A 19,505-nucleotide genomic window follows, 5' to 3' on the forward strand; every position below is an offset into this window, starting at 1 on the left:
CAAGGTCACTACCAACTGAAAGGCACGGCGTCAAAATCCAGGCGGTCGGCTCCCGCCGGCTTCCCTGTCCCCTCGCTGGGTGACCCTGGTGACAGGTCACCTCTAGAGCCTTCTGTTTCCTGCTCTGTAAGATGGGGTGGTAAAAATGGTAAACGGTCGGTCTGGGGACCTAGCAAGACCTGCCCCCAACACAGGCTGCACAGGGATGGGTTGAACCCCAGAAACTCCCCCAGGCCTGGCCCGGTTTCCACTTTTATATCCCTTGTGGCCATTTCACAGATGAGATGACTGACGCCCCATAGGCCAAGTGACTCACCAGGCCAGTCACATGGCCACCAGTGTCTGGCCAGTGCTGGCCTCTGCAACCCTTTCTGGAACTTGGCTCGGTACAAGTGCATGACTCAGGGGTGGGAGGGGCTGGTCTCTGAGGCCCACAGACCCCCTTCTAGCCAAGCCCTGGGAGGAGGATGCTCTTCTTTATGACCCCTTGACTTGGGGCTGGAGGCTAGAGTAGACCCCGTGGCTTTGCTGGGGAAAGGAGCTTGGAGAGGCAGTACTCAGAAATGGGGAGCAGCCACAGAGGGCAGAGTGGTGTCCCCAAAACCTAGGCGATGTGCAGGACAGTCACCCAGCCTTCAGGGTCACACAGATCGCTATGAAGGCTATGGCCTGGAGTCCTAGGGCAGTCCCAGGAGCCAGCACAGGTCCTGTTATCTGGGGAGTCCTGTGCTTCACATGCAGTTTACTGCCCACTTCCCAGACCTCCTGCCGCAGCCCAGGTCTGCCAACAAAGCCCGCTCCCAGTGCTCACCCCTCCTAGTGTGCTCTTGCCTTCCTGTCCCTCGCAGGGCACCCCTGCCGGCTGCCTCACTCCCCACCCTCTAAGCTCCCGAGGAAAAAAAAGGGGAGAGAACAGGGACAGAATCAGGAGCAGCGACAGATGGGTGTTGGTGTGGGGCTGGGATGCGTGACAGGTGGTTTTCCAGGCACAGCGGAGATCGTGTAAGGCCGAGCTGCAGGATGTCAGCGTCTATAGTAGCTTCAGCTCTGATGCTCTGGGGTGGGGAGAGGCAGAAACCAGATGCACCTCTGTTCCCTCAGCAGGAACTCTTTCCCCCCTGAATCCCGGGGGTCTTCCGGGGAGAGGCGGGTATCAGGTTGGCCAGAGGATAGCGCCGCAGGAGAAGCTGGGAACGCAGGCCAGGGTGGGCACAGGGGTCAGCCTGCTCCAGCTGCTGCCTGGCTCCAGTGGGCACCCTGAGCCTGAAAGATGCTAGTCATCAAATGACACAGGGACTGGAGTGAGCCTTGGAAAACTCTGAGTTGGGTTAAAAGTAAATCTGCTCATCTTAGAGAGTTAGGGAGTTAGTAAAGAATCTGCCTGCAATGTGGGAGATCTGGGTTCTATCCCTGGGTCAGGAAGATCCCCTGGAGAAGGGAATGGCTATCCACTCCAGCACTCCTGCCTGAAGAATTCCCTGGACAGAGGAGCCTGGCGAGATACAAACCACTGAGGTTGCAAAGAGTTGGACACAACTGAGCAACTAATACTTTCTCTCCCTCACTAGGAAAAACCCAGAAACAAAGAGGTAACAGAAATGTTAACAGAAAGAAAGAAAGAAAATAGCCTGTGGTTCCACTCTTCAGAAATGCCCTCAGTAACATTTTGGTGGTTTTCTTCTTTTCTTGTGTATTCTTCTGCTCTTTTCTTTTTCACGAGCTGGGAGTGGTCTGTGAGCCCATGCTCCCATCCTCTTTTGAAGTTGGCCTACCACATGTGGCATCCATGCCAGGACTGGCTGATCTCCCTTCCACATGCAGGCATAGGGGCCAGCCTGGCAAAGGAATGGACGTCCGACCCAGCCTTTGGGGTGGGTGAGGTTTTTCCTGTCCCAGAAGCTGTGGAGTTTCCTTTTCATTCAGTTTCATGCCACCGTGCCCTCTACACATCCACTACCCCCATGAGATGCCAGGGGAGTTCTCACACCTGGATGCTGGTTTTCCCCACATTATCCCTTGCTGCCCAGACCAGACTGATTTTTGGAAATTACCCTCTCCTTGTACACCTCCTGCATCTTCTGGGCTCTCCCTGCCAACAGTGTAAAGCCCCAGCCCTCCAAGCAGGTGAGACAAGAGGGAGGTCAGTGGGGGAGCCGCTGAAGTGACCTGGAGTGCCATGCATGGCTGGGCACTTTGGAACTACTCCTCTGAGTACTGTTAGGAAAGGGGCTGCTGAGGAAGAGACAGGGAAGGAGACCAGCCAGGTGGCAAGCAGTGATGAAGCCTCTCCTTGGCAGCCATGGGGCAAGAGAAAAGGAGAGGGATTCAGGAGACCTGGGAGGTGGAGTCTGGACCCAGGGCAGGTGCCCAGTTTGTGGTGGCAGGTGTGGGAGTGGACACAGAGCTAGTTTGGGCCATGAAGCATTTGGAGAGCGGTGGTAAGTCTCGGGGGAAACCCTGAAACTGGACATGAGGGCCTGTAGCCCAGGAGAGGGCTGAGCTAGGCCAGAAGAGTGAATGAGGCCTGGGACGTGGGCGTGGTTATTTAGGGAGCCTCCATGCTGTGGGAAGAGGCTCAGCCCTGGCTGCAGCCCTGAGAACTCTGGACTTAAAAACACCGTGTCTTTGTCCCAACTGAAGGGACCTTTGACGTCAACGTTTTCCAACCTTGGGCGGGTTACCTCCCCCGCCCAGGGAACTGACCTGTCAGCGGCTGTCCTCCAGAGGGAGCCTGGGGCACGGTGCACACAGCTGTGACTCAGTGGCTTGGCCTGTTGGAGGGGAGGCCCACCCACCACATGACCGACACCCACAGAGGCCGCCAGCTCACAGCCGGGCCCCGTCCTTGGCACAGTGCAGAGTGGGGCTGCTGGATCCCTGTCCTCACACCTACCAGCCCCCTCACCCTGTCCACCACACCCCCCCAGTGCTCCCAGATGCTCCCCACCCTCCTCAGGAATATGCCCAGTGACTCCCTCAGCAGAGGAGCCTGCCAAGGAGCAGCTAGGGTGGCAGCCACAGGCCCTGGGACAGCACATGGGGCTGTGATGGACTCAAGGGTTTAAGCAAACCCTTGAGTGTGTGAAGTGTGAAGCAGGTGACAGGGGATGTGCAGCTGGGCCCTGAGCCCCAGACTGGGCCCCACCCATGGCCCTCACCTCCTCCCTTTTCTTCTTCTGGTGGAGACTCCCCTCTCTGGCTGGCCAGGGGAGTGCCATGGGGCCTGATCTATAGGGTGTGCGCAGTTCCGTGCTGTAACACCTCTTACTTGGGCTCACTTCAAGCTACCAAGGTGATGTGAACCAGTTCCCAGAATTCCTGAAAACTGAGCACTCGGCACTTGTGAGCTGGCCTACTGCTTGGGGAGGGCCTGGGCTCTCCCTGCACAGCGGCTGACCTACCTCTCCAGCCACATGTCCACTCTCTGCTTCCACCTACTACATACAGTCACACTTAAACCATCCTTAGGGCTTCATTTCTGCCGGGGGGTGGGGTGGGGGAGGAAGGGAGGGGAGCAGAGGGAGGCACCTGAACAGTCCTTCTTGTTCTGTTTATTCAGATCTTCTAAATTTTGGATGATGACTGTTCATTCGAGATGACCTAATAAGATGATCTTAATGAGATGCTCACGTGAGATGACTGTATCTCACCAAGATGAGAGGTCTCATATGCGTGTATATAAAACCAAACATACATGCACCGTAAGAAAATACAATCACTCAGAATGTCCTGGTGAAATTATCATTCATCTCAGCCATGCCAAAGGATCTGGGCGAGTTGTCTTCAGTCCCCCAGTGAGACTGGCTCTGGCAGAGAGGCTGTGGTGGTATCGCTGGCTGCCCTGGGGATGGCACTCACCGCCCAGAAAGAGATAGCAACCCCGCCTCCCAGCTTCGTGCTGCCTCTGGGGCTCTTGTCTCTTAGTAAGCAGCATAGTTGCATTCTTCACTATGTGTGTGCTGCTTTAACATTTGAGATATGAATCCCATGCCATGAAATTCACTATCAGAGTGTGCAGGTCAGTGGTTTATAGTATATTTACCAGGTTATGCAACCATCACCACTAATTCTGAATATTTTCATCACCCCCAAAAGAAACCCATTTGCAGCTAATCCCTTCTTCCCCCAGCCCCTGGCAATCACTAGTCTGCTTTCTGTCTCTACAGGTTTGCCTGTTCTGGACATTTCATATGAATGGAGCCATACATTATGTGGCCTCTTTTTTTTTTTTCTCTGCCTAGCTTCTTTCATTTGGCATAATGTTTTCAAGGTGCATTTATATTGTTGTATGAATCAGTACTTTGTTCCTTTTTTGACTAAATAATATGCCCTTATATGGATAAACCACATTTTATCTGTATATTCATCTGTGGTGGAAATTTCGTTTCCACTTTTGGCTCTTATGAATAAGCGCTGCTGTGAATATTCCTACATATATTGTCTACTATCTGGAGAATATACCTAGGAGTGGAATTTGGGAGTCCTATAATAACTTTATGTTAAACTGAGGAATTGCCAAGCTGTATTCCAAGTAACTGCATCAATTTTACATTCACATCAAGAATGTCTGAGAGTTCCGTTTTCTCCACTTACCGTTATCTGTTTTTGTAGGTGTAAAGTGACACCACATTATGGTTTTGACTTTTATTTCCCTAGTGACCTGTGATCTTGGACACTTTTTCAGGAGCTTATTGGCTGCTTGTTGATCTTATCTGGAGAAATGTCTACTCAAATTCTGTGCCTGTTTTAAGATTGGGTTCTTTTTATTGCTGGATTGTAAGAGTTCATGTATTCTGGATAATAGATATTTATCAGATATATAATTTGCAAATATTTTCTGATGTAGGTTGTCTTCACTTTCCTGGTAGTGTCCTTAAATACACAGAAGTTCTAAACTTTGGTGAAGTTCTACTTATTTCTTTGTGCCTAGAGTCTGAGCTGCAGCTGTGGGGTCTTTTGTTGCTGTGTGTGAGCTCTCCAGTTGTGGCACATGGGCTTACTTTCTCTGCAGCTTGTGGGGTCTTACTTCCCCTACCAGGGATGGGACCTGCACCCCCATGTTGCAAGGCAGATGATTAACCAGAAAGTCCCTATTTATTTATTTCTGATGGCTTGAGTTTTTTGGTGTCATATCTAGGAAACATACCTAATTTATAAATATTTACACATATGCTTTTTTTTCCCTCTGGAGTTTTTAGTGTTAACTCTTTAACATTTCAGTTTTCAGTACCTGAGTCGATTTCTATTTCTTTATTTTATGAGACAGTTTTTATATATGACCTGAAGTGGAGGTTTAAAATCATTCTTTTGCATGTGACTATTCAGTGGTTCTAGCATCATTTGTTGACAAGACTATTCTTTTATCATTGAATTATCTTGGCAGGCTTGTCAAAAGTCAGTTGACCCATAATAAAAGCCATATATGATAAACCCAGAGCAAACATTATCCTCAATGGTGAAAACTTGAAAGCATTTCCCCTAAAGTCAGACACAAAACAAGGGTTCTCTCACCACTACTATTCAACATATTTTTAGAAATTTTACCCGCAGCAATCAGAGAAGAAAAAGAAATAAAAGGAATCCAGATTGGAAAAGAAAAAGTAAAACTCTCACTGTTTGCAGATGACATGATCCTCTACATATAAAACCCTAAAGACACCACCACTGATCACTAGAGCTAACTGACGAATATAGTAAAGTTGCAGGATATAAAATTAACACACAGAAATCCCTTGCATTCTTCCACACTAACAATGAGAAAAACAGAAAGAGAAATTAAGGAAACAATTCCATTCACCATTGAAATGAAAATAATAAAATACTTAGGAATAAATCTACCTAAAGAAACAAAAGACCTATATATAGAAAACTATAAAACACTGATGAAAGAATTCAAAGATGACACAAATAGATGGAGAAATATACCACGTTCACGGATTGGAAGAATCAATATAGTGAAAATGAGTATACTACCCAAAGCAGTCTATAGATTCAATGCAACCCCTATCAAGCTACCAATGGTATTTTTCACAGAACTAGAACAAATAATTTCACAATTTGTATGGAAATACAAAAAAACCTCGAATAGCCAAAGCAATTGAGAAAGAAGAATGGAACTGGAGAAATCAACCTGCCTGAATCAACCTGCTACAGTCATCTAGACAGTATGGTACTGACACAAAGACAGAAATATAGATCAATGGAACAAAATAGAAAGCCCAGAGATAAATCCACGCACCTATGGACTCCTTATCTTTGACAAAGGGGCAAGAATAAACAATGGAGAAAAGACAATCTCTTTAACAAGTGATGCTGGGAAAACTGGTCAACCACCTGTAAAAGAATGAAACTAGAACACTTTCTAACACCATACACAAAAATAAACTCAAAATGGATTAAAGATCTAAATGTAAGGCCAGAAACTATAAAACTCCTAGAGGAAAACATAAGCAAAACACTCCGTGACATAAATCACAGTAGGATTCTCTATGACCCACCTCCCAGAGTAATGGAAATAAAAGCAAAAATAAACAAATGGGACCTAATTAAACTTAAAAGCTTTTGCACAATGGAGGAAACTCTAAGCAAGGTGAAAAGGCAGCCTTAAGAATGGGAGGCAACAATAGCAAATGAAGCAGCTGACCAAGAATTAATCTCAAAAATATAGAAGCAGCTCATGCAGTTCAATACCAGAAAAATAAACGATCCGATAAAAAAAAATGGGCCAAAGGACTAAGCAGACGTTTCTCCAAAGAAGACATACAGATGGCTAACAAACACATGAAAAGATGCTCAACATCACTCATTATCAGAGAAATTCAAATCAAAACCACAATGAGGTATCATCTCACACTGGTCAGAATGGCTGCTATCAAAAAGTCTACAAACAATAAATGCTGGAGAAGGTGCGTAGAGAAGGGAACCCTCTTACATTGCTGGTGGGAATGCAAACTAGTACGGCCACTATGAAGAACAGTGTGGAGATTCCTTAAAAAGCTGGAAATAGAATTGTCATATGACCCAGCAATCCCACAGCTGGGCATACACACTGAGGAAATCAGAATTGAAAGAGACACCTGTACCCCAATGTTCATCACAGCACTGTTTACAATAGCCAGGACACGGAAGCAACCTAGATGTCCATCAGCAGACGAATGGATAAGAAAGCTGTGGTACATATACACAATGAATATTACCCAGCTATTAAAAATAACACATTTGAATCAGTTCTAATGAGGTGGATGAAACTGGAGCTTATTATACAGAGCGAAGTAAGTCAGAAAGAAAAACACCAATACAGTATACTAACGCATATATATGGAATTTAGAAAGACAACGATGACTCTATTTGTGAGACAGCAAAAGAGACACAGACATAAAGAACAGACTTTTGGACTCTGTGGGAGAAGGCGAGGGTGGGATTTGAGAGGATTGCATTGACACATGCACATTACCATATGTGAAATAGATCACCAGTCCAAGTTCGATGCATGAAACAAGGCACTCAAAGCCGGTGCACTGGGACAACCCTGGGGGATGGGATGGGCAGGGAGATGGGAGGGGGTTTCAGGGTGGGGGAACACATGTACACCCATGGCTGATTCATGTCAATGTATGGCAAAAACCACTACAATATTGTAAAGTAATTAGCCTCCAATTAAAATAAATAAATAAATTTTAAAAATCAGTCGACCATGGATGTGTGGGATTATTTCTGAATCCTCAATCCATTCAATTGATGTATCTGTCTGTCCTTATGCCAGTACCTTACTGTTTTGATTACTGTAACTCAGTAGGAAATTGGAAAACATGAGTCCTCTGGTTTTGTTCTTCTTCAAGTTGTTTTCAATAACTATTCTGAGTCCCTTGCATTTATTTCCATGTGGATTTTAGGATTACCTTGTCCATTTCTATTAAAAAGGCAGTTGGAATTTTGATAGGGATGGTGTTGAATCCATAGGTCATGTGTGGGAGGGGGAAATATCGCTATCTTAACAATGTTAGGTTTTATAATCCATGAACATGGGATGTCTTTCTGTTTCTTTAGGTATTCTTTAATTTCTTTCAACAATGTTGTGTAGTTATCAGTATATATAACATGTGTGCAGGCTCAATCATGTCTGACTCTTTGCAACCTTATGGGCTAGCATCCTCTGTCCATGGAATCTTCCAGGCAAGAATACCAGAGTGTGTTGCTTTTTCCTACTCCAGGGAATCTTCATGACCCAGAGAGTGAACCCACGTATCATGCACCTCCTGCATTGGCAGGAAGATTCTTTACCACTGTGCCACCTAAGGCTTACACTTTTTTGGTTAAATTTATTTCTAAGTATTTTTTCCTTTTGATGCTATTTGATCCCATGGACAGAGGAGCCTGACAGGCTACAGTCCATGGGGTCACAAAGAGTCAGACACGACTGAAGCAACTTAGCATGCACACATAGCCATTCCTGTCTTCTTTTGGTTGCTGTTTGTATAGTATATCTTTGACATTCTTTTACTTTCCATCTTTCTGTGGTTTTGAATGTAAAGTGAGTCTCTTGTAGAAAGCATATAATTGGATCACCTTTAAAATATTCATTTAAAGAAAGTTAAAAAACTTTCTGATTGGAAAGTTTAATACATTTCAATTCAGTTCAGTCGCTCAGTCATGTCCCACTCTTTGCGACCCCATGGACTGCAGCACGCCAGGCTTCCCTGTCCATCACCAACTCCCGGAGCTTGCTCAAACTCATGTCCATCGAGTCAGTGATGCCATCTAACCACCCCATCCTCTGTCGTCCCCTTCTCCTCCTGCCTTCAGTCTTTCCCAGTATCAGGGTCTTTTTTGATGTGTCAGTTCTTTGCCTCGGGTGGCCAAAGTACTATTGGAGCTTCAGCTTCAGCATCAGTCCTTCCAGTGAATATTCAGGACTGATTTCCTTTAGGATTGACTGGTTTAATGCATTTAGTTAATGTAATTACTGGTAACTGGGGTTTACATCTGCCACTTCGCTATTTTTTTCTCTATATCATGTCTTTTTTGTTTCTCACTTCCTACACCATTACCTTCTTTTGTGTTAAATTATTTCATTTTGCAGTCATCTTTAAGCCAAATGGGAAAAAAGGTTTACAAGCAAAAAATACATTTATATTGTCTTTTATATTTATCTTATGGTTACCGTTACTGCTCTTAGTTTCTTCATGTGGATTGGAATTGTTGTCCAGCGTCCTTTAATTTCATCCTGAGGAAATCTCTTTGGTATTTCCTTTTAACTCTAGGATTTCTATTTGGTTCCATTTTATCATTTCTATCAATTGATATTCTACATTTGATAAAGCATCATTTTCATGCTTTTCTTTAGGTTTTTAGACCTGGCTTCCTTTAGTTCTTTGAACATATTTAAATTAGCTGATTTGAAGTCTGTCCAGTAAGTCTAACATCTGGGCTTCCTCAGGGCTTCCTTTCTACTGATTGCTTTTCTTTTTTTCCCCTGAGTCTAGGTCATTTTTTGTTGTTGTTTTTTTGCATGTATTTTAACTTTTGCTGAGAACAGAACTTTTCAAATAAAATAATGTGATGTGGCAGCTTTGGAAACCAGATTCTCCCTAATCTCCTGGTTCTGTTGGTGCTGCTTATGATTTGTTTGTTTGTTTAATGACTTTCCTGAACTTACTCTGTAAAGTCTGTATCTCTGTCATTTGTGGCCACTGCAGTCTCTGCCTGGTTAGTTTAGTGGCCAGCTAATGACTGGACAGAGATTTTCTTTTTTTTTTTCTTTAACCATGCTGCATGGCCTGTGGGATCTTAGTTCCCTGACCAGTGGTTGAACCTGAGTCCCCTGCATCCCTGGAGTCTTAACCACTGGACTACTATGGAAGTCCTTGGGTAGAGATATTTTTGAATGCCTGAAACTGTTGACTTAAAAAAATGCACCATGTATGAGTTGTGAGTTAAGTTTTATCTGGGTCAAAGTGTGGGCTATACCCCAGGAGACAGCATTTCAGATAGCTCTGAGAAGCTGCTCTCAGTGGGGTAGGGGGGGATTCTGGTGACAGGAGAACACGTGCAATTAAGCAGGGTTTTTTTTTTTTTTTTTTTTTTTGGCAATAGGTTTCTGCTAGTCATGAGGAACTGCCGTCACCATGAAGGATTTTAGTGCTTTTCTCAATATGAGAAGATATCTAACTATAATACCTGTTCTGCCAGTTTTTCTCAGAGCACAGAGTGCCTCATTTCTGCTCTCCATCCTGATCTCCTTTCAGAGAGTATTAAAAGTTAGCAGATACAGCAGCACCTGATTTACCCTTGTAGAAGTAGATGGCAAGTGCTGATGGCAAATGCCAAAATTTGTAGTTGACAAAATTAGTGTCTCCCAGCTTTTACAGAAGGCTCTGAATGTATTTTTGGGCACGTTTTCAACATTCAACCTGGCATTTTACAACTCTGCCCTAGCCCTCATTTCCTGCTGTATGGAGCTAAAAGGATCTGTCAGAAGTGAAAGCTTAGGACCTTCTAAGGTCTTTCCTGAGCATACGCACAGCCCTGGGCATGTGCATGGCCTTCTAGAATCCCGGAGATATGTCAGTTCTTTTCAGAGCTCCTAAGCACATCTAATTCCTTGGTTTTTCCTTTTAAGCATCTTTAAGTTAGTTATCTGTTTGCCCAACTGTTATCCATTGTCTGTGACAGTGATATCATAGGTAGTTTTGATAGTAATATATTTGAAAAACTCTCCCTAGGAGAGGCTTTCAGCACTGGGTTGGTATGACTGAGGTCACATTAAGAAAAGCCCTCAAGTGTGATCTTCAAGAGAAGACCAGGTCATTCTTTGGGAATGAAGCCTTGAAAGAATTTCAGCCCTCTTCTCCCCTGTTACTGGGAATGTCGGCAGTTACTGTTCTAGGCAGCTATGGAGTTAGGACTTGGGGATTAAGGTACTAAGATAAATTAAAATACCATAAAAGTGTTCTTACGAAGATTCAGCTTTTTTTTTTTTTTTTTGCTTTTATTCCCTCCCAGTTATTATTTTTTTAATTTTTTTCCCAGTTATTTTTTAGCTTATTGATTTTTATTGAGATATAATATTAATTTTAGAAAATGTGCAATATAATGATTTGATGTTTGTATATATTGTGAAATGATCACACAGTAAGTCTAGTTAACACCTGACACCATAATTATAAAAATTTTTTTCCTTGTGACGAGAACTTTTAAGATTTATTCTCTTAGCAACTTTCAAATATGAAATACAGTATTATTAACTATAGTCACCCTGCTATACATTACATCCCCATGACTTATTTATCTTATAAATGGAATTTTGTACTGTTGATTCCCTTCACCCATTTTGGCCACTTCCCATCCCCCACCTCTGGTAGCCATCAAACTATTCTCTGTATCTGACCTGGGCTTTTGTTTCTAAAATTCCACATGTAAGAATAAATAAAATTCCACACGTAAGTGTGATCATGCAGTATTTTTCTTTCTCTGACTTATTTCACTTAGCATAATGCCCTCAAGTTTCATCCACATTGTAGCATATGGCAAGATTTCATTCTTTTTCTTTTTTTTTTTTGCTGCACTGAGTCTTCATCACTGCTCCAGGGCTTTCTCTAGTTTTGGGGAGAGAGGGGCACTCTTCATTGCAGTGTGCAGGCTTCTTATTGTGATGGCTTCTTGTTGCAGAGCATGGGTTCTAGGCACAGGGGCCTCAGTGGTTGCAGCTCAAGGGCTCAGTGGGTGTGGCTTGCAAGCTGCAGAGCACGGACTCAGTAGTTGTGGCGCGCAGGCTTAGATACTCTGCAGCATGTGGAATCCTCCTGGACCAGGGATCAAACCCGTGCTCCCTGTGTTGGCAGGTGGATTCTTAACCACTTCCACCAGGCAAGTCCCTTTGTTCTTTTTTATGGCCAAATAGTATTCCATTTCATTTGTATACCACATCTTCTTTATCCATTCATCCATCAATGAACACTTTAGGTTGTTTCTATACCTTGGCTTTTGTAAATAATGCTGCAATGAACTTAGGGGTGTGTATATCTTTTCTAATTAGTGTTTTGTTTCCTTCAGATAAATACCCAGAAGTGGAATTGCTGGATCATATTGTAGTTCTATTTTTAAATTTTTTTGAGGAAACTCTATACTGTTTCCATGGTGGCTGCATCAATTTACATTCCTTTGAACAGTATGCAAAGGTTCCTTTTTCCCCACATCCTCACCAATACTTGTTATTTCTTGTCTTCTTGGTAATAGCCTTTCTGACAGGTGAGAGGCGATATCTCATTGAGGTTTTGACTTGCATTTTCTTAACGATTATGATTATAATATATTGAGCATATTTTCATGTACCTTTTGGTCATCCATATGTCTTCTCAGCTGTTTTTCTTGCTGTCTGCTTACTGCAAGTCTTTGGTTAATTTCTAGAGTTCTGAAAAAGGGGACTCTGACAGTTTGTGCTAGTTTTTTCATTGCTTTTGTTGTTGTTGTTTAGTCCCTAAGTTGTGTCTGACACTTTGCGACCCCATGGACTGTAGCCTGCCAGGCTCCTCTGTCCATGGGATTTCCCAGACAAGGATACTGGAGTGGGTTGCCATTTCCTTCCCCAGGGGATCGTCCCGATCCAGGGATTGAACCCATGTCTCCTGCATTGGCCAGCGGATTCTTTACTGCTGAGCTACCAAGGAAATCCTTCATTGCTTTTACGGAAGGACAGACTTTCAGAGGTCCTTATTCTGCCATTTTTGCTGACATCATTTTTGCTGTGTTTTTGCAACTGTGTTCTCTGGAGCCAGAATGCTGGACAGGGAGGCCTGCATGACTGGCAGCCTCACCCTGCAAGAGAGGCTGAAGAGTGGGAAAACAAGTCTATGCAGAGATTTGGGATTTGGACTCAATTAGTCACTAAATTTCTCTCAATTTCTAGCCTCTGGTGCCCCTTTTACAGTAAATATTTGTTGAATCAATTAGTGTTTGGTAATCTTGGACTTGAACTTCATTTAAAATGGTGATGTGCAAAACAGTTGTGGCTATAGCCTCCCTCCCAGGTCTATCCACCATTGTGGACATGTTCCCTCATTAAACATAACTCTGACTCTGGCTGAGAGCTCTGGGTTCTAGAGATCAGAATTTCCATACGGGTCAGGTTGAATGGAGGCTGGTAAGAGGGGCCTAGGCCCTGGGCCATCAACTTGAAGCTGCCCTAAGAAAACTCTATACCCTAGCTTTCTTAAGCATTCAGCTCTAAATCAGAAGGCAGGAGGTGATCCTTCTAGTTGTCAGCTCCAGGCTCAGTTTCTCTATGCCCTTTTAGCCCCTGGTGCCACCTTTAAGAAAATATTTATTGAATTGATCAGTACTTGGTACCTTTGGAATCAAGGTGTATTGACAAACTGTACTGCACACAGTGCTTGTAGTCACCTGGCTGTGTTTGGGGGTTGACTCCCAGAGCAGTTAAGGAGCACTTACTTCCTCGAGTTTGAATTTATTGGGCGATGTTCGTTCTTTGACATGTAGGCCCGGCATCTGAGTGCTGATGGATCCCCTCTAAAGTTTCCTCCTTCCCCAGTGTCAGAAGACCAGCACCCTGCTGTCTGGAATGATGGAAGGCAGGGGAAGATACTGCTCATGCTTTCTGACCTCACTAGAGAGGTTTTTCAGGGAAATGGAATCAATGTGATAGATTTCTGTGAGTGCTGTGGATCCTTATTAAATGCTGATCGTGGTTCTTCCTTGGCCATCAGTGGCCACAGTTCAGATGCTGGTCGTGGGTGTTTGCACATAGATCACAGTAGCCCCACCAATAAATACCTTTAGATAAAAATGCATGGAAACCATGCCTTCCTGGGGGTCTTCCATCAGAACCTGCTGCTTCTGCTCTCCATGAAGAGCTGGGGGACTGCATGCCCTCCAGGTTTTGACCGTGTGAACTTTTTTTGGAGTGGATGGTTATTTGTTGGCCAGGTCCAGGGACTGGGCTGCCCTGTTCTGGGTCTCCTGTGCTGTGCTCAGTCGTGACCAACTCTGCGACCATGGATTGTAGCCCACCAGGCTCCTCTGTCCCAGGGATTTCCCAGGCAAGAATACTGGAGTGGGTTGCCATGCCCTCCTCCAGGGGATCTTCCCAACCCAGGGATCCAATCCAGGTCTGCCACATGGCAGGCAGATTCTTTACTGTCTGATCCACCAGGGAAGTCCAAGAACACTGGAGTAAGTAGCCCATCCCTTCTCCAGGGCATCTTTCTGATCCAGGAATTGAACTGGGGTCTCCTGCATTGCAGGCAGATTCTTTGCCAGCTGAGCTACCAGGGAAGCTGGGTCTCCTGGGTCTCCCTGGGTCTCCTAGGTGGCTGCACTTTCTCAGGGAAGGGACCAAGGCAGAAAGTGGGCACGTGTGTGAATCCCTCATCAGCTTCTTGACTACAGGATTCGTAAGCTGGCTCAGGTCCATACTGCCCTCCTCAAAGGAGGACATACCATCCTCAGGGTGTTCAGGGGGCTTAGGATTTCCTCGGAGGCTCCTGGCAGCCCGGGATCTCTAGGCAGCCTGCCCTGCCACTGTGGACTCACCTCTGTGCTCGTTGGGATCTTCCCAGCGCGTCCCCTCCCCAGCCGGGACCCAATCCTGCTAGCCTCAGCTTTCACTGCGCTGCCCCCGCGGCGGGAACAATATCCTTTCTATTTGGAGTTGACTCCGCTGCCCTTTGGAGATCGCAGTGCCTAACGTGAGCTCCGGTGCAGAGGGGTGGGTGCCTGCAAGCCGGGCGTCCGGGCCCCGGTGTCCGGTCGTTGGTGGCTGCCCGTGGCAGCACCCGCCCTCCGAGCCTGGGGTCCCTCGACCCGGCGGAGCGGGCGGCAGGAGGGAGGGAGGCCCGTGCCATGGCCACCCGGCTGGGCGCGCTCGCTGCGTCGGGGCTGTACCGGCGGCGCCAGCACCGGCAGAGCCCGCCGCCCGCGGCGCCAGGGTAGGTGGCCCGGGGGGCAGGGCAGGGGCGCGGGGGACAATGGCCGGAAAGCAGCGGCCGCGGGCCTTTCCTCGGACACCCTGCCTGGCCCTTCCGACGGCGGCGGCCGCCCGGCTGCCCGCAGCCCGGGGCGTGGGGACAGCGCCTGGCTTGGCGGCCAGAGTGGAGGCAAGGCGCGGCTTCATCCAGCCGGGGTTACTGATCTGGGATCAGCACTCTTGGGCAGGGCGCTGAGCATGGGGCGCTCAGATAAGTTGTCGAAGTAACCGCCACTACCGCTTTCAGGCTCCTCGAAACTTTTTGGCCGCTTTCTAGCGGATGGAACTGAGCGGTCAATGAACCTGCCGGACATCACTCATCTATAAAGGGGGCTAAGCGGTGAATTGAAGCCAGGTTGGACTGACTCAAAAGCATGAACTGCTCTATCCTGGGGAGAACTGCTGGGGTAGACCAATGATGAACGCTTCCTTTGGGACTGGGAGGGGGAGCCTCTGGGGCTCAGAATGGACCTCAAGGTGTCTCTGAGGATGAGTTAATCTGGCGTGGAGAGAGTCTGAAGGGCACATAGATAGTGGAGCCCTCCGAGTGAGAGTGGGGCTGGGGGAGGGGGTCCTGGATTCCTTGCATTTGCAGCATCTCAGGGGCCATCTGGGTGGAAAGATCTGCTAGAAATTGGGGCAAGAGAGCAGTGGGAGCTGTGAGTTTGTTGTCTTTTGCATCAAAGTAGCCGGTGGGAACCCCGGGGGGTGTGGGGGCAGAGTGTGGGGGAGGACTTGAAGGTTGGGAGGAAGGGGTAGGGATTCAGGGATGAGACAGAGCAGCAGTCATAGAGGTGAGGTGCCTGGAGGACCCGGGGAGAAGAGGAGGTTTAGAGGCTGATGCTCAGCGGTGACCACAGAGCACCGTGGTGGGTGCCTGGGAGGGAAGTGAGCCCGCAAAGATGTCTGGGAGTACGAACGCAGCAAGCAAGAGGCTGTCATGTGGGGAGTGGAGAGCAGAGGCTGCAGAGAGGTACCCGTGGGATACCTGTTGCAGCTGGACTTGTATCCGCACCGGTGTTGCAGGTTCCTCGCCAGGGGCCACACCAGGACAGGAACTGGATAAGCCCACTGCTCTGGTGGGGGACTCGGGGCTTGGGAGGCCAAGTGACTTCCCTGAGTGAACAGGAACCCTCACCGGTTGGTCTCCGGATGACCCTAGATGTGAGTGGAGGGAGCCATGGGGCAAGGAGTGGGTGACAGGGCACTGATGGGCCAGAGACCCGTGTGGAGGCTGGTTTCATGGTATGAATGCAGCACAAGAACTTGGTCTAGATGCAAGGAGGACAGGGCTGATAGTGAGGATCAGGCATCAGGAATGTCCCACACACGCACGCACGCACACATGTTCAACTCAACTTCCTATTGCCTTGAGCTTCTGGCTTGTGACCTGGCCTCACCAACACTGACTCACCCTTGAGTGTGGAAAGTCCCCGATGGCTGGCCCTGCCTGTGCCCAGGCCCTTTTGCTGGCTTTCCAGGGTTAGGTGGGGGGGAGGCTGCAATGGAGGTTGGTCTGAGGTTGTAGGAAAAACAGAGTTTTGCATGGTCGTGCCTGCGTGATGCCACCAGGAGCTGAGGGGACAAGAGAGCATGGATCCAATCCCGTGTGACCTCAGCAGGTTTCTGACCCTCTTGGTAGGTCAGTTTCCCTATCTGGAACCAGCAACCTCCCCTCATGAGGACCTGGCTCAGAAAGGACCCCACCCACTACACCCCAGGCTAGAGCTCCAGATGTCTTGCATCAAATTCTTTTATGTTGGGTATCAAGACAGAGTATTTGGGGATGCTGGGGAGGGTTGGAGAGGGGGACAGGGTGGGGTGACCACCTACCTCCGGCTCCACTGGCTGCCCCAGCTCGTCTCAGGCAGTGTGCACATCTGTGGGTGAGTCTCCACGCCCGCCCCCCGCCCCCCGCCCCCAGCAATGGGGTTTGGCTTCTAGGTGCTGGTGGGGCGGTGGTGTCTCCCTGATGTTAACTGGGCAGACTGCGCTCCCCGTTCTTGGGCAGAATGTGAAGGAGGACATGGAATGCCTGCCTCCCTCCTTTGCCGTCTTGCAGGGAGCACTGCTGGGCTGGGTGGGAGGTCCCTGGGCTGCTGGAAACAACAGCTCTTTTATCCAGCACTTGGCCTGTCTGGCCCTGTGCTCTGCGGGCTGTCTGCTGTAGGCAGCAAGTTCTTTACTTCAGTTCTGAGGGGCAGTTCCTGCTCCTCTGGCCCCCTCCTTGCGGATGAGGAAATGAGGCCCCAGGGAGCTGGTACCTTTCTCCAGGGGCACGACTGGTGGCTAGAGCTGTCAGGCCTTAAACACGAGAGGTTGAGCCTGGAGCGGCTGCCTCCTGCAGCTGGCATCGTCTCTGATGGGGCTGTGATCCAGTTATCGGGCACATGGGCTTGTCTGTCCATCCCCCGTCTTTGGTCAGTGGGTTGGAGTACTGTGTTCCCAAGCAAGGACCATGGGGATGCAGACATGGAAGTGCCATTGGGGGTGCTACTGACCAAAACTTGGGCTGGGGCCACCAGCGGGGCGGGAGGTAGGTAGTCTCCCCCATGCCCCACCTACCTGAGAGGCGTGTAGGGGACAGATGGCAAAATTGTTGACCTGAGCCTCCTAGGGCCCCAGCCAGGGAGCTGGACCCAAGCAGAGTGCAAAGCCAGCCTCTCTTTTAGGGGCCAGCTGCTGTGGCCATCACGTGGAGATGCTGTCTCCGAATGTCTGCCCTGGGGTGAGGCTGGGGCTCTGTAGGGGCAAACTGATGATGGGCCTGCTGCATGCTCACTCGGTCAGGGTCCAGATGTCTGGAACAATCTGAAAGCCTGGGGCTGGACTTGAATACGTGTTTTGGCTGCATTTTCTGGGTTCTTTGGGTGGGGAATTCCAGGCCCAGAGTCACAGGATTTCCTGTTGATTTCTGACTTCTCCAAGACCTGCCAAGGTCTTGTTCATGGCCAGGCATTGGAACTTCCTCCCAGCTACCTTGGGTGTGTGTTTTGGGAGGACAAGGCCTCCAGGTTCACGGTGACCTTGGGACAGGAAACTGTGCCTGTGTTGAGAGTCCAGCCCAGCTCCTGAGGGCCTGGGTGATCAGTCCCTGTCCTGTCTGTTCCTCTACATGGTGACCAGCAGTAAGCCAGAAAGGAAGGTGGTGGCCGCTGCGTGCAGAGCCTCCCTGTCGACTTGGGCTCTGCCCAGCCCCTCCTGCGTCTGTCCTGCTTCCTCGCCCCTTTGGCCTAAATGTGGACATGGGAGGTGGCTTTGGTCCCCCAGGGATGCCTGAGGGCAGGCGGAGGTCTGCTTGCCTGACAGGGCTTGCTGAAGAGCCTTCTGGCCCTTCGCCTGCCATGAGGGCTCCTCTGGCAGAGCAGAGAGGAAGTCCTACCTGGGTGCCCCAGCCCAGCTCCCCTTCTGTGTCTGTGGCAGCACCTTCTGCTAGACCCACTGTCCACAGCCCCCACCTGAGAGGCAGAGCCCTAGCCTGCCTCCCGGGTTCATCCTGCCTGGGGACTCCAGCACGAGCAGTGTCACTTGAGACTTCTCACGGTGCTGTAGCCCTGAGAGAAGGATGGGGTTCAGCATGGCGGGAGGCAGAAAAGGCTGGAAAGACGTCCTCCAAAGATGGGCCGAGCGCCACTGCACGAGTCTACATGACACGCCGATTGGTTGCGTCTCTCGTCGCTGAGCCTGACCTCCCTCCTGCGCCCACCCTTCCGGCAGCCACCAGAATCCACCGGAGCTGACAAGAGACAAAGTCTGTTTGCTGCTTTGTAGTCGAGGTCGCGGGCATTAGGGTGCTGGGAATTTGTAGAGGCTCTTGTGGCTGACCGCCAGGTTCGTCCTCCTCTCTGAGCTGGGGCCCTAGGCTGGAGCCAGCGTGTGTCTCTGTGGCGATTTCCCCTGGAGTTCAGTTTGGCTTTCACGCCTCCCATAAGGACAGCCATCACTTGCCCCGGGGACAGCAGTTGCCCGCTCCCATCCTGCTCCCATTCCCAAATATTCATAGTCTCACCTTCTCCATGGTAGGGTGGTTTTGTGTTTGGAGTGGGGTGGGGCAGGGATGAATCTAACTCGTGGTGCAGGGGAAAGAGCCATTGAACTCAGTCCAACCTGAGTTCACATTTGGACTTTGTCATCTGCTCTGTGAGTTTGCTCAAGTTACTCAATCTCTCTGAGCCTTAGAAAAGCAGGGTGACCTCAGGGATGAAATAAGTATGTGAATCCCACGCTGCTCCCCTGTGTCTGGATGATGCTTTGTACCCGAGACACTCTGGTTCCCTGAGTGGGAGACAGGAGGCACAGGAGGGTGCCCGGGTGTCCCTGATGCCCTGAGAGATGGCCCAGCTCCACGACTGAGTAGCTTGGGGGCCAGGTCAGTGGCAATGACAACCACAACACCGTCCTCTAAGCTTACAGTGGGCCACGCACCCCATAGACAGCTTGTGTGTCCGCCATCAAAAGGCCAGAACACACGCTCATGGCCATGATTAGGGTCCTTCTCAGGCTGGGTGCCTGGGCTTGGAGCGC

The 19,505-nt window shown here is 48.6% G+C and overlaps 1 protein-coding gene across 5 annotated transcripts in view; it reads left to right on the plus strand.

Moving 5' to 3' along the window:
- The window catches only part of LIMS2 (LIM zinc finger domain containing 2), a 44,439-nt gene that overhangs the window by 6,172 nt on the left and 18,762 nt on the right, over positions 1-19,505 (plus strand). Inside the window, exon 1 of one of the 5 annotated variants that reach the window (XM_044932325.1) lies at positions 14,670-14,694. The exons of 2 other annotated variants lie outside the window; for them this stretch is intronic. Coding sequence is in view for 1 of the 3 variants with exons in the window: in XM_025273091.2 (XP_025128876.1) it covers positions 14,858-14,943 (86 nt within the window). In the remaining 2 variants the exon portion in view is untranslated. Of the gene's footprint in view, positions 1-14,669; positions 14,695-14,729; positions 14,944-15,061; positions 15,337-19,505 lie in introns of those variants that run through there. 2 more of the 5 variants (XM_025273091.2, XM_044932320.1) reach the window with 2 other exon arrangements.

The sequence above is a fragment of the Bubalus bubalis genome, chromosome 2 (assembly GCF_019923935.1).
Source record: "Bubalus bubalis isolate 160015118507 breed Murrah chromosome 2, NDDB_SH_1, whole genome shotgun sequence".
Lineage (NCBI taxonomy): Eukaryota > Metazoa > Chordata > Mammalia > Artiodactyla > Bovidae > Bubalus > Bubalus bubalis.